Consider the following 12,086-nt stretch of genomic DNA (forward strand, 5'->3'; position numbering starts at 1 on the left):
AACCAACAATCTCCACGTGGTAGTGAAACAGCAATCGACATGCGTGGAAAAGTTGCAAATAAGCTCTTAGGTTACGATGTTACGAAGTTGGAGCTCACTTCGTTTGTCTACGTTTAACCCATCCTTGAATTTTAGTGCGGGAATAAAATTAAACTCGTGCCAAGATCACTGAATGGGTTTCTCCGATTCATCAAATCAAAACCTTTAATTTTCTTGTAAGTGTTCAGATTTGAATTTTTTTAACCTGAAAGCAATTACATATTTTAATTTTAGTTTATGTAATATCGGTAACCGGTCGGTAATTCCAATTTTCACGTGTGTGGAATTTAGGTTACAGGTTTTATCGATTTTATGATAGGAACAAATAATATGCTTTGTTGTTTTTATTAAAGCATAGTAAAAATTCAAATTTTTGAAAAAAAGATTGAAAATACTTGAACATAAGCATTTTTAAAACAGAATCGATTATTTAATATTACACCCATGTAGCCTTGAATAAAAAATTCCGGAAACCGTACAGCTGATGATAAGTGTCAGATAATCTTCCTTTGTGTAATTCATGAGCCATTGGTCGTCCTTCAAACCAGCGACATCATGTAATTAAAAAATAGCGTGTATCTCAAGAATACCACTTATAAATTATTTCGTGAACTGATTCTTCAAAAAATATTGATTTGTATTTGGTTTTCAGAATTTAATTTAGAAAGCTATCACATTTCGAAAGTGTTAATTAAAAGAACCAACAATTTGTAATTTGGAAAATTGGGAATTTTGCAAATATTATGTAAATTCAGGAGATTGAAATGTGTCTAGTAATCGTTACTACAGTCAAAAAGAAGTCTACATCAGTGCTAAAAATGGTTAACCTTGCCCTTTGGCAGGCACACTTACAAGTTCACTATCCAGCTGTGCTGAAAATGAATAATCAATTTTGTTAAAATAGTCCAGACTTCATCACGGTTTGTTTGCATTTACGTAACACCCGAATCATGCGGTAAGTATTTATATTGGCAATTTGTACGTTTGAAATACACCAAATAGATTAAATTTTTATATTGAAATTGCGGCTTCTCACATTTTTATGGGGAAAAAATAATTTTTATAGTTTTGAGGTTTTTAAATTACTTATATTTCACTTTCCGACTTATTTTTTATCTTTAGGATGTACCTAATGGGTCGTTAATGTAATTGTGTACGATGCAAAAATTTAAATTGTCTCTTATAAAATTTTATAATGAGTTAATGACAAACAAGATTTGCTAATTAGTACGTCAATGATAAAACATAGTACTCGTGCATGTAGGTACTCATAAATTAATCATTTGAATATCTTCCTGTTTATTGAAGGTACTTGACTTGTAGCACATATTAAAATAACAATTAATTATTTTTTACGGTAGCGTTATCGATGTTTCGATATAGAAAACATGTTTTTTATTATAACAAGGGATCACCCTTTTAATTGTTCTAGAACCGTGATAAGATTGCCTAAAAAGTATAAATTTCGATTGTGTAAAAGGTGTATCAGCATTATTGTACCTATCCATAAGTTAATAGGTCGTTCTATTTTTTAAATTCTTTTAAAACATTTTGTTGATTATTTTTTGTCATTGTCAGAAATGTTCAAGCTTAATTTAGATTGCTTTTTGTCGATTTCACATAAATTGTGAAATTGTGTAGTTTACTCATGCATTTGTTTAAATTGAGTAAAAAAAGTATAATCGTGTTTATGGTCGTTCGATTAATTCCTGTAATTTGTAATTTTATTTAAACTGGGCTTTAGGAACATGTAAGTAAATGGTCTAAAGCTTTGCTCCATCAAGCACCGAATTGATCATTTCTTTCACTAAATTTGAAATTATTTCACAAAATTTCCGTTTTATACATATAAGTCTTATGCGGATGCACATGATCAGTATCATCGTGATTACAAGGACGGTGTTGAGATGCTGTTCAGATTTATGTACCCACTTAACTAATCAATATGTCAACTTAATCAATTATTGTTCAAATCTTCAACATTAATAAGATGTTTAACAAGATTTGATTATTTAAGACAATTTTTATCTGGAACTTTTTAAATCAAAGTATCACCCAAATTAATAATGCCAATGTAACATCCGATTTTAAGTTTTATTACGGCAAATATCATTCAAATAAAAGTCGCTTGTAACTTAGAGTTTTTCCTGGATTTATAACATGGATTTATACTTTTAGATAATTTTTATATCTGTAATGCGTTAAAATATTTGTAGAAATGAATTAACATAATTCCGATTAATAATTATTACACCTTCCTTTTATTTTATTAATAATTAATAAAATAATGGAATTGTCATCTATGAGTATTCACATTATTCAAATATAGTTCCTGAAAACGTATATGTATATCACAACTTAGCTCCACTTTATACAAATGGCATTTTAAGAATAAGCAGTCAGTGAATTTTCAGATTTACTTGTTTATATAAAGTAAGCGATTTTTTTACAGAAATCTTGTTAAATTAAAAAAAAAAATAGGTTGCAGTTCTTTTTCAAATAGTAGGACCTATTTTTTATTTAATACACAAAGTCCTTTACTTCCTTAAAATTTTAAAAATTAAATCAATAAAAAAAATAAAACAATAAAAAGACAAAACAATTTAGATTTAAGGAAATAGTAGATTATGTTATTAGGAGTAAAACTGATTGTTTATGTGGCGAAGCTGAACGTTCATTTTCAAATGGATTCAGCTGAGCCACATAAACTCACTTTTATTCCAAATAACATATACTATTTTATCCGCAAACGATTCAGATGAAGAGAAAAGAGCAACATACCAATAATCAAGTAAATCACCTCAATAATCAGGACGCTTAGCAATAAAATCATAACAAACCTCACGCGTCAGTTTCGCAATTTGTGTTGAGATTTTGAAAGTGCTGATTGATTTAACTGGTGTAGTTTATAGTGCAAAATGTCGAATGCTGATAATCTACCTTGTATCTCTCCAGAAAATGCTGAAAAAGCGAAAGAGACAACAGTGATAAATGTCAAAGTAAGTGTCAAGTAAAAGTGAAAACGCCTAAGCGTAAAAACAGTGTTTTTACTCCTTGTCTGAAAAGTAAAACTTTTACCTGTCATTTAGTCATAAAAGTGTCATTTTTCTGACGTTTGCTGTTAAACGGTATTTATTACGTGTTTAGTTGTAAATTTTGTAAATATGATTAGTTATACCCTAGATTAAGAAATTTTGCGAACCCGAACCACAATTCGGACGTCATCCGACAATGTCCTAACGGAGAGGGACTTTTTTCGGGATTAAGGTTTGAGTGTTCGTACCGAATAATACTCAGAGTTTGTATCGATATACTAGTACATTTTTTCTTGTAAACTCTAATAAGAGAGAGTCTCCCTGGTGCCCACTTGGCCGACTACCCTCTTTGAGATCAGCATTCATTGGTAAATCTCCTTGATTACTTTGAATTGTCGATCTCGAATCGTAAAAAACAGGCTGTTCGTTTTGGGTAGTATTATGTTTCGTTCACCTGGTCAAAAATTAGGTTTTGCCCCAATATTTTGGTAAAATTCAATTAGAGTCGTCCCTGACTCCTAAAATTAAAGTACCTCTTATAAATATCAGCATTAGGCTATTTGTGATTTCAATAAATAAGCAATTACGGGAATTGGAGCTTCAAACACGCAATGGAAATTTTATTCGAATATAAAGCGAAAGCCAGCAAAATTTTCAATACAGGTCATTGAGGTGCATAGAAAATGCAATTTAATATCGGAGATAAAATTATGTACTTGGGAACGTAGGAGTAAAAAATTTCCAATTATTTTAACAATCAATAAAGTTCAAGGTGGAACTTAATCCTTCGATTATCATTAATCTGTAATGCAATATCTGGCAAGTGACCTAATACCCAAAGTATTGTTATCGAGATGAACAATTGTCGGTAAGGAGAATGAACCAATCAGATAGTCGATTTTTTATAGAAATAACAAAAATCTTAATCTTGAGAAACATGTTTACCTATTTATTACTTTTTAACCCTCCGGAAACCTATATAAAGTGTCCGATAAGCGATACCGTTTCAGTATTGTTTGATACTTATTAGTGAATAGTTGAAAAGTGCAACACAACTTTTCTCAAGCTTAAGTAGGGTAACAAAATTTTTACTCAAATCGTACTAATTTCGTGTATTGTTTCAGACGTTTCTGCATGAGGCAGGGGGGTTTTTCGGTACTCGTTTGAACAGGTTATGGACTCGGCTCTAAAACAAAGCAGAAAGCCAAATCCTAGAGAAAATGCATTCCCTTTATCAGCTGCAACCTTCTGGTGAGTACAAATTAAATTGCTTTTTTGTTTTAACAAAATTACTTTATCATTTATTTGCCAATAAAATGGGGGTTATTGAATTTTTTGGAACTGATAAGATGGCAAAAATGGGGCCATTTTATTGCTCATCCAATTTGTTTGTTCTCTGATATAGGCATTTTAATAAAAAAACAAAATATTTTTCTGTAGTTTCGAAATCATTGAAAATTATATGAATGATTTCCTCCACTTGTCTACTTGACCAAAAATCGTTGTTTTGATAAGTGATAACAGTAGCTGTGCTTTTCTAAGGATGACAGGTACTTGAGCCCGAGATCATGTAAACTGTAAATAGGTTTTTTTAAAGTACTTCACAAGCCTGATGAAACATTATTGTTTTAGAATTCATTTATTTTTTCCATTGATTATAATTATGTGCGATTGCAGATCATTGGCATAAAGTATAAATACTATTTAAATGTAATATTGTGATTAAATAAATAAGTTGTAACTTTTCTGTTATTGCTCAAGAGTCATTGCTCCGTAAAATTGATTAATAAACAACTAACAGTTCTTATCTATTGATTGTCTTTTGCATTTTTTAATTAAAATTATTTTATCAGAATGAAAGCAACATGTTATGATAATGAGTCGTTTTAAACGAAATTGCAAATGCCAGTGAATAGGATAAGCCGCTAGGAATTTGCAAACTAATGAATTCAGAAAAATCGATGAGGTTGCAAAAATACTTTGGTAGAACATTTTTATACTTTTGTTGTCACTTTACCTTTACTGGGGCTCACTTATGCACATAATTCTAATCTTTTAAAACAAAAGTATTACCATCATTAAATAATCTTAAGTCGATTATTAAATAATCAAATTTAAATTACGAGATAAGTGGGTTTAACTGCCATAACATAATTATGTTGGCTTATTTTAATTTTTTTACTGTGTATTATGTCACGGAAATTATTCCGATAGTACTGCTAATGGCGTTTTACTTTGTTTACACCACTTAAGTTTTTTGCTAATTGATTATTTCAAATGTTGCAAATAACGAAAAACAATTTTCGTCTAAAACGATCTTCGTAATTTTTCGATTGTGAAATTTAATTTTGCTTTTGTAAAGTGAATAAATAAATGTTTCTTCTTTAGGTATACGATTCCAACTTTCGTTCAGGGCTTCAAGCGTGACTTAGAAGAGTCCGACTTGACCGAGACTCTGACCGAACACAAGTCGAGTATATTGGGAAATAAAATGGAAAAAGCTTGGAAAGCTGAAGAGATTAAAGCCGCGAAGGCAAATCGTAAACCGTCACTGGAAAGAGTACTCTTTAAAGTTTTTGGTTTTGAATTTATTTTTTATGGTATTGTTTTAGCACTGAGTGAAGCGATAAGGTGAGTTAAGAGTATCATTCATTATAATTCAATATTCTGTAAAAATTGTTTCTCTCACAGTGGATAATATGAAATAATTTTGGTATTTAGATTGAACCAGCCACTATTTTTGGGCAAATTTGTTGCGTTCTTTGACACTTATCGAACGACGGTTATTCGAGATGCGGCCAACGTTGTCAGTGATGGAACCGCACAAAATCATTCTGAGGAGTAAATATTTATCGCAGTGTGTGATTAGAGTAGATTTGGGCCTTCTTTCTCTCTAAATCTTCCGTACTATTTTTTATTTAGTTTCATTTGCACAACAATGTGAATCGCCTTTTATTTTTTGCATGCCCTTTACCTTCCTCTATTTTTTATTTTTATTTTGCATGTTTTGTATTTATAGTGTTTTAATTCAATTCACAAATGCCGTTTTTTCCAGAATTGGACAACCTTTGGCCCTGGGAAAACTCCTAACATTCTACCAACCCCTGAATACTGAAGTATCCGAAACCGATGCTTACTGGTATGCCGCCGGAGTCGTGATATGTTCACTCGCAAACATTGCATTTTCGCACCCTCAAATGTTGGGGGTGATGCATTTAGGGATGAAAATGAGAGTTGCATGTTGTTCACTGATTTACCGCAAAACACTAAAATTGAGTAAAACTGCTTTGGGTCAAACAACTGCCGGTCAAGTAGTCAATTTGTTATCAAATGATGTGAATAGGTTTGATATTGGTCTACTTTTCGCCCATCAGTTATGGGTGGGACCTCTTGAAACCATCGTTTGTACTTATTTCATGTACTTGCAAGTTGGATATTCGGCGATCATTGGTGTCGCGTTTCTTCTTCTCTTTATACCGCTACAAAGTAAGTTGTCTATATTTTTTCCCAAAAGATCGATTACAATTTTTTGTACTCCTAGTTTTCTTGGGGAAGCGAATTTCGGTTCTCCGTCTGAGAACTGCCCTTCGAACCGACGAACGCGTCCGGTTAATGAACGAAATCATCTCCGGCATCCAAGTGATCAAAATGTACGCCTGGGAGAAACCCTTCGCAAAACTGGTATCTCTCGCCCGTCGCTACGAAATCAAATCAATCCGAATCTCCTCCTACATGCGAGGAATCACTCTCTCCTTCATTATGTTCACAACTCGCATGTCAATTTTCGCAAGTGTCTTAGCATACGTCCTGTTTGACAATACCATAACCGCCGAAAAAGTCTTCGTCTTGACTTCATTCTATAACATTTTGCGTCAAACCATGACCGTATTTTTCCCACAAGGCATTTCGCAAGTGGCCGAGGCGCGAGTCTCCATCGCCCGATTGAACAAATTCATGCTTTATGACGAGACCCAAATCGCTAAAGAATTGAAACGGCGACAAGCCGAAGGCAAGAAGGAGAACTTAATTTCGAATGGGATTGACGCAGCTAGGGATTTGGGGGTTTTCATGAAAAATGCTTCAGCGAAGTGGAGCGAAGCCTCGAGTGATAATACACTCAATAATGTGAATTTGACAGCAACTCCGGGGAAATTGGTGGCGGTTATTGGGCCGGTTGGGAGCGGCAAAAGCAGTCTGTTCCATGCGATTTTACAAGAGTTGCCTTTGTTTGATGGGAGTTTGTCGGTTAATGGTGAAATTAGTTACGCGTCGCAGGAGCCGTGGTTATTTGCTGGAAGTGTGCGGCAAAATATACTTTTCGGCCTTCCTATGGACAAGCTCAGATACAAGACTGTGGTAAAAAAGTGTGCCTTAGAACGCGACTTCACTCTTTTGCCTTATGGAGACAAGACAATGGTTGGGGATCGAGGAGTGTCTCTCAGTGGGGGTCAAAGAGCTAGAATTAACCTCGCGAGGGCCGTCTACAAACAAGCCGATATTTACTTACTAGATGATCCATTATCAGCTGTTGATACACACGTGGGTAAACAATTATTCGAAAATTGCATCACTGGTTATTTGAAAAATAAGACGGTCATATTGATTACTCATCAGTTACAATATTTGAAAGAAGTGGATCATATTCTTTACTTGGATGATGGGGTTGTTAAAGCACAAGGGACTTTCAGAGAATTGCAAGCGACAGGACTAGATTTCACAAACCTCCTTGGGGCAACACAAGACGAAGATGAGGAGAAGAAACAAGAAGAGTTGATAAGGCAGGGATCTATCCGAAGTATTGCTTCGGTTGAAGGGGAAGCCCCGAAAATCATTGAGGAACAAAAGGGCACTGGCTCGGTCGGGGCCGATGTCTACTTGGGGTACTTCCGGGCTGGGGGCAATTGGTGTCTCATCTTCGTACTTTTCGTATTATTTATTTTAACACAGATTTTTGCAAGTATTGCTGACTACTTTATCACTTATTGGTAAGTCCCCTTATTTTTTGTCTCATTTTTTATTTGATAATTGTAATTTAGGGTCAATATCGAACAACAAGATGCTCAGAAAAATAAAACTAGTGTCGCCAACTCTGAAGATGATTTCTGGCACTTCTCACGAGACACCTCAATTTATATTTATTCAGTTATTATAGGACTTTTGATAATCATAACTTTGATTCGTTCGTTTACGTTTTTCTCCGTGTGTATGAGAGCCTCAACTCGACTTCACGATAATATGTTTGCGAGTATTACACGGGCCACAATGAGATTTTTCAATACGAATAGTGCTGGAAGGATTTTGAATCGATTTTCCAAAGATATGGGTTCTATTGATGAACTTTTGACTTCTGCAATGATTGATTGTTTGCAAATCGGGCTTTCTCTCCTTGGAATTATCATAGTTGTGGCTGCTGTTAGTCCTTGGTTGATGGTACCGACTGTTGTTGCCGGAATTATTTTCTACGTCTTGAGGATTTTTTACATACGGACAAGTAGAAATGTCAAACGTCTGGAAGGCATAAGTGAGTCTCATAAACGCAATATTTATTTTATTTATTAAAAATTGTGTTTTATAGCCCGAAGTCCGGTATTTTCGCATTTGAATGCCTCGCTTCAAGGTTTAACAACAATTCGGGCATTTGGTGCTCAAGAAATCCTTGAGAAGGAGTTTGATAGTCATCAAGATTTGCACAGTTCAGCTTGGTTTAGTTTTATTTCAACCTCAAGGGCATTTGGGTATTGGCTGGACATTGTTTGCATTATCTATATCACGTTGGTCACCTTTAGTTTCTTGATTATCGGAAACGGTAAGAATTTAATTATTTTTCAAATAACACAAAAAAAGTCATGTCGTGACAACTTGACAAATTTTATATCATTTTGTTCGTCTCAGTGAGACAAATCAAATGCATTAAAAAAATTTCAAAAAGTCCATACACTTTGAACTAAATATATTTTTTTTTAATTTAAATGAATTTAAAATATTTTAACTTTAAAAAAATCATTATTCAATAACTATTAGGCCGAATATTGGCAAACTTTTCTTCGAACAGTGTTCGAAGAAGTTCGAAGTAAATCGAAGTAATCTAAGAAAAACCCTACGAGTAATTGTTTTTTTCTTTGTCACTATCGTGTAGAGCATCTTTTTATTAGTAAGAATCCAAATTTTTAAAATAATATACCGAGTAGTTTTTAAGATATGATTTTTTGAAGTTAAGGTTTGCTATTCAGGTATTGCGCCATATAGGAGAAATGCATGTTAATTTTACTTAAAATCGTATTTTTATAAAAGTATTTGTTTTAAGACTCTTCTTTTCCTTAAAAATGGTCAATTGCACCTTCTTTGTTCTAATTAGAATAAACAAAAACTGTTTGTTTATTTAAAACAAATAAATAGTACCTGCGTACTAATTAAAGCAAATAAAAAGTTTTTTGTTGTAAAAATGGCCACTGATCATTGAGCAAAGAGGATCTAAAAGTTTAAACCACGAGCCTTAAATATAAGGGCAAATCTTTTTCAAATCAAATCACTTTCCATTCAGATTTGTTTACTTAAAACAAACAAAGAGTGTCTGCGTACTAATTAAAGCAAATAAAGAGTTTTTTGTTCTAAAAATGATCACTGATCATTGAACAAAAAGCAGTTTAAAGCAGTAGCTTTAAATATAAGAACAAATCTTTTTCAAATTAAATCACTTCCATTCAGATTCCAACTTGTTCACTTTGTTCTAGCTTTTAGAATTTTTTTTTGGAAAATGTTCTCAGCAAATGCTTTCTCATCATTTTCTACTGATGTTGAATGCAATAAGTCAGTTGCTTCGTATGCAACTGTTATCACAATAACGACTACTACCTACAAGCTAATCGTAGAATGGACCAACAAATCAGGACAAATAAATCAGGTAACATATTGCATTTAACATCACTCGAAAGTGATGAGAAAGCATTTGCTCAGAACATTTTCAAAAAAAGTTCAGAAAGCTAGAACAAAGTGAACAAGTCGAAATCTGAATGGAAAGTGATTTGAAAAAGATTTGCCCTTATATTTAAGGCTCGTGGCTTAAACTTTTAGATCCTCTTTGTTCAATGATCAGTGGCCATTTTTACAACAAAAAAACTTTTTATTTGCTTTAATTAGTACGCAGGTACTATTTATTTGTTTTAAGTAAACAAACAGTTTTTGTTTATTCTAATTAGAACAAAGAAGGTGCAATTGACCATTTTTAGGCAAAAGAAGAGTCTTAAAACAAATACTTTTATAAAAATGCAATTTTAAGTAAGATTAACATGCATTTCTCCTATATGGAGCAATGCTTGATTAGCAAATCCTAACTTCAAAAAATCATATATTGAAAACTACTCGGTATATTCTTTCGAAAATTTGGATTACAACTAATAAAGAGATGCTCTACACGATGGTAATGATGAAAAAAAAATTACTCGTAGGGTTTTTCTTAGATTATTTCGATTTACTTCGAACTTCTTCGAACACTGTTCGAAGAAAAGTTTGCCAATATTCAATTTGAAATTTCATAGCATCCTAAAGGACAAGACCATCCCTTTAGAATGGTCTTTATTTGAAAGAAATCGGCCTAATAGTTATTGAGTAATGATTTTTTAAAGTTAAAGTGTTTTAAATTCATTTAAATTAGAAAAAAATTTATTAGTTCAAAATGTGTGGACTTTTTGAAATTTTTTTTAGTGCATTTGATTTGTCTCACTGAGACGAACAAAATGATATAAAATTTGTAAAGTTGTCATGACATGACTTGTTTTTTGTCGCCTTGTGTAATTCACTACAATTTTTTAGAAAAATTCGGTGGTAACGTGGGTCTTGCCATAACCCAGGCCATCGGCCTCACCGGGATGTTCCAGTGGGGCATGCGCCAGTCCACCGAGCTCGAAAACCAGATGACTTCTGTCGAACGCGTCCTCGAGTACAACAACATCGAACACGAGGGCAACCTAGAGTCACCCCCCGACAAAAAACCGCCTCCATCGTGGCCCAACGATGGCAAAATCGAATTCATCAACGTGTTCCTCCGCTACTTCCCCGACGACCCACCTGTCCTCAAAAACCTCAGCTTCACCATAAACCCGCGCGAGAAAATCGGGATTGTGGGCCGAACCGGAGCCGGCAAATCCTCCCTAATCAACGCGATTTTCCAACTCAGCGACACTCAAGGCGCCATCATCATTGACGGGATCAACATCACCGAGATCGGTTTGCACGACCTCCGATCGAAAATCTCGATAATCCCCCAAGAACCGGTGCTTTTCTCCGGGACAATGCGGAAGAATTTGGACCCGTTTGATGACTATTCCGACGCCGACTTGTGGCGAGCTTTGGAGGATGTGGAGTTGAAGGATGAAGTGTCGAATTTGACGTCGGGTTTGAATTCGAAGATGTCGGAAGGCGGGTCGAATTTCAGCGTGGGTCAAAGACAGCTAGTGTGTCTCGCGAGGGCCATTTTGCGCAATAATAAGATTCTTGTTTTGGACGAAGCCACTGCCAATATTGATCCACAAACGGATGCTTTGATTCAGACCACCATTAGGAATAAATTCTCCGATTGTACGGTACTTACCATCGCTCATAGGCTGCACACTGTGATGGATTCGGATAAAATCCTGGTCATGGATGCTGGCACAATGAAGGAGTTTGACCATGCGTATAATCTGTTGCAAGATAGCAACACTATACTATATGGTATGGTCCAACAAACTGGCAAAGCCATGGCTGAAACATTGTTCAATGTTGCTAAAGAAAGTTACAACAAAATACATCGAAATTAGTTCAATTTTAGTTTGCAAGTTTGGGACAGTACTTACATAACTGGTTCCTATTTTAATGTTGCTGTTTTAACAAAGGTTCTGCGATAATAGTTTTAATTTGGAAAAACAATTTTATATTTTATACACCGTATATTTATTTATGTAATAAATTTATGTTCTGTATTTTTTCTTTTATTTCCCTTATCTCCCACTAGACAATGATAGAAAAAAAAACAGA

The 12,086-nt window shown here is 34.1% G+C and overlaps 1 protein-coding gene across 4 annotated transcripts; it reads left to right on the forward strand.

Moving 5' to 3' along the window:
- The first annotated feature begins 71 nt into the window (after positions 1 to 71).
- LOC123013356 (probable multidrug resistance-associated protein lethal(2)03659) lies at positions 72 to 12,031 on the forward strand. Of its 4 annotated transcripts, none has more exons than XM_044411823.1 (9): positions 72 to 215; positions 4,199 to 4,325; positions 5,463 to 5,705; positions 5,796 to 5,915; positions 6,130 to 6,560; positions 6,616 to 8,059; positions 8,111 to 8,595; positions 8,650 to 8,880; positions 10,884 to 12,031. In XM_044411823.1, the coding sequence occupies exons 2-9, from the start codon at positions 4,249 to 4,251 to the stop codon at positions 11,867 to 11,869; spliced, it is 4,017 nt and encodes a 1,338-aa protein (XP_044267758.1). In that variant the 5' UTR covers positions 72 to 215; positions 4,199 to 4,248; the 3' UTR covers positions 11,870 to 12,031. The 4 variants fall into 4 exon arrangements, with proteins under 4 accessions (XP_044267758.1, XP_044267761.1, XP_044267760.1 ...); XM_044411825.1 differs by lacking the exon at positions 72 to 215 and adding an exon at positions 773 to 994; XM_044411824.1 differs by lacking the exon at positions 72 to 215 and adding an exon at positions 3,325 to 4,145.
- Positions 12,032 to 12,086: the final 55 nt, after the last annotated feature.

The sequence above is a fragment of the Tribolium madens genome, unplaced genomic scaffold (genome assembly GCF_015345945.1).
Source record: "Tribolium madens isolate multiple individuals breed KSU strain unplaced genomic scaffold, Tmad_KSU_1.1 Scaffold_96;HRSCAF=242;Tcas5.2_LG5, whole genome shotgun sequence".
Taxonomy (NCBI): Eukaryota; Metazoa; Arthropoda; class Insecta; order Coleoptera; family Tenebrionidae; genus Tribolium; species Tribolium madens.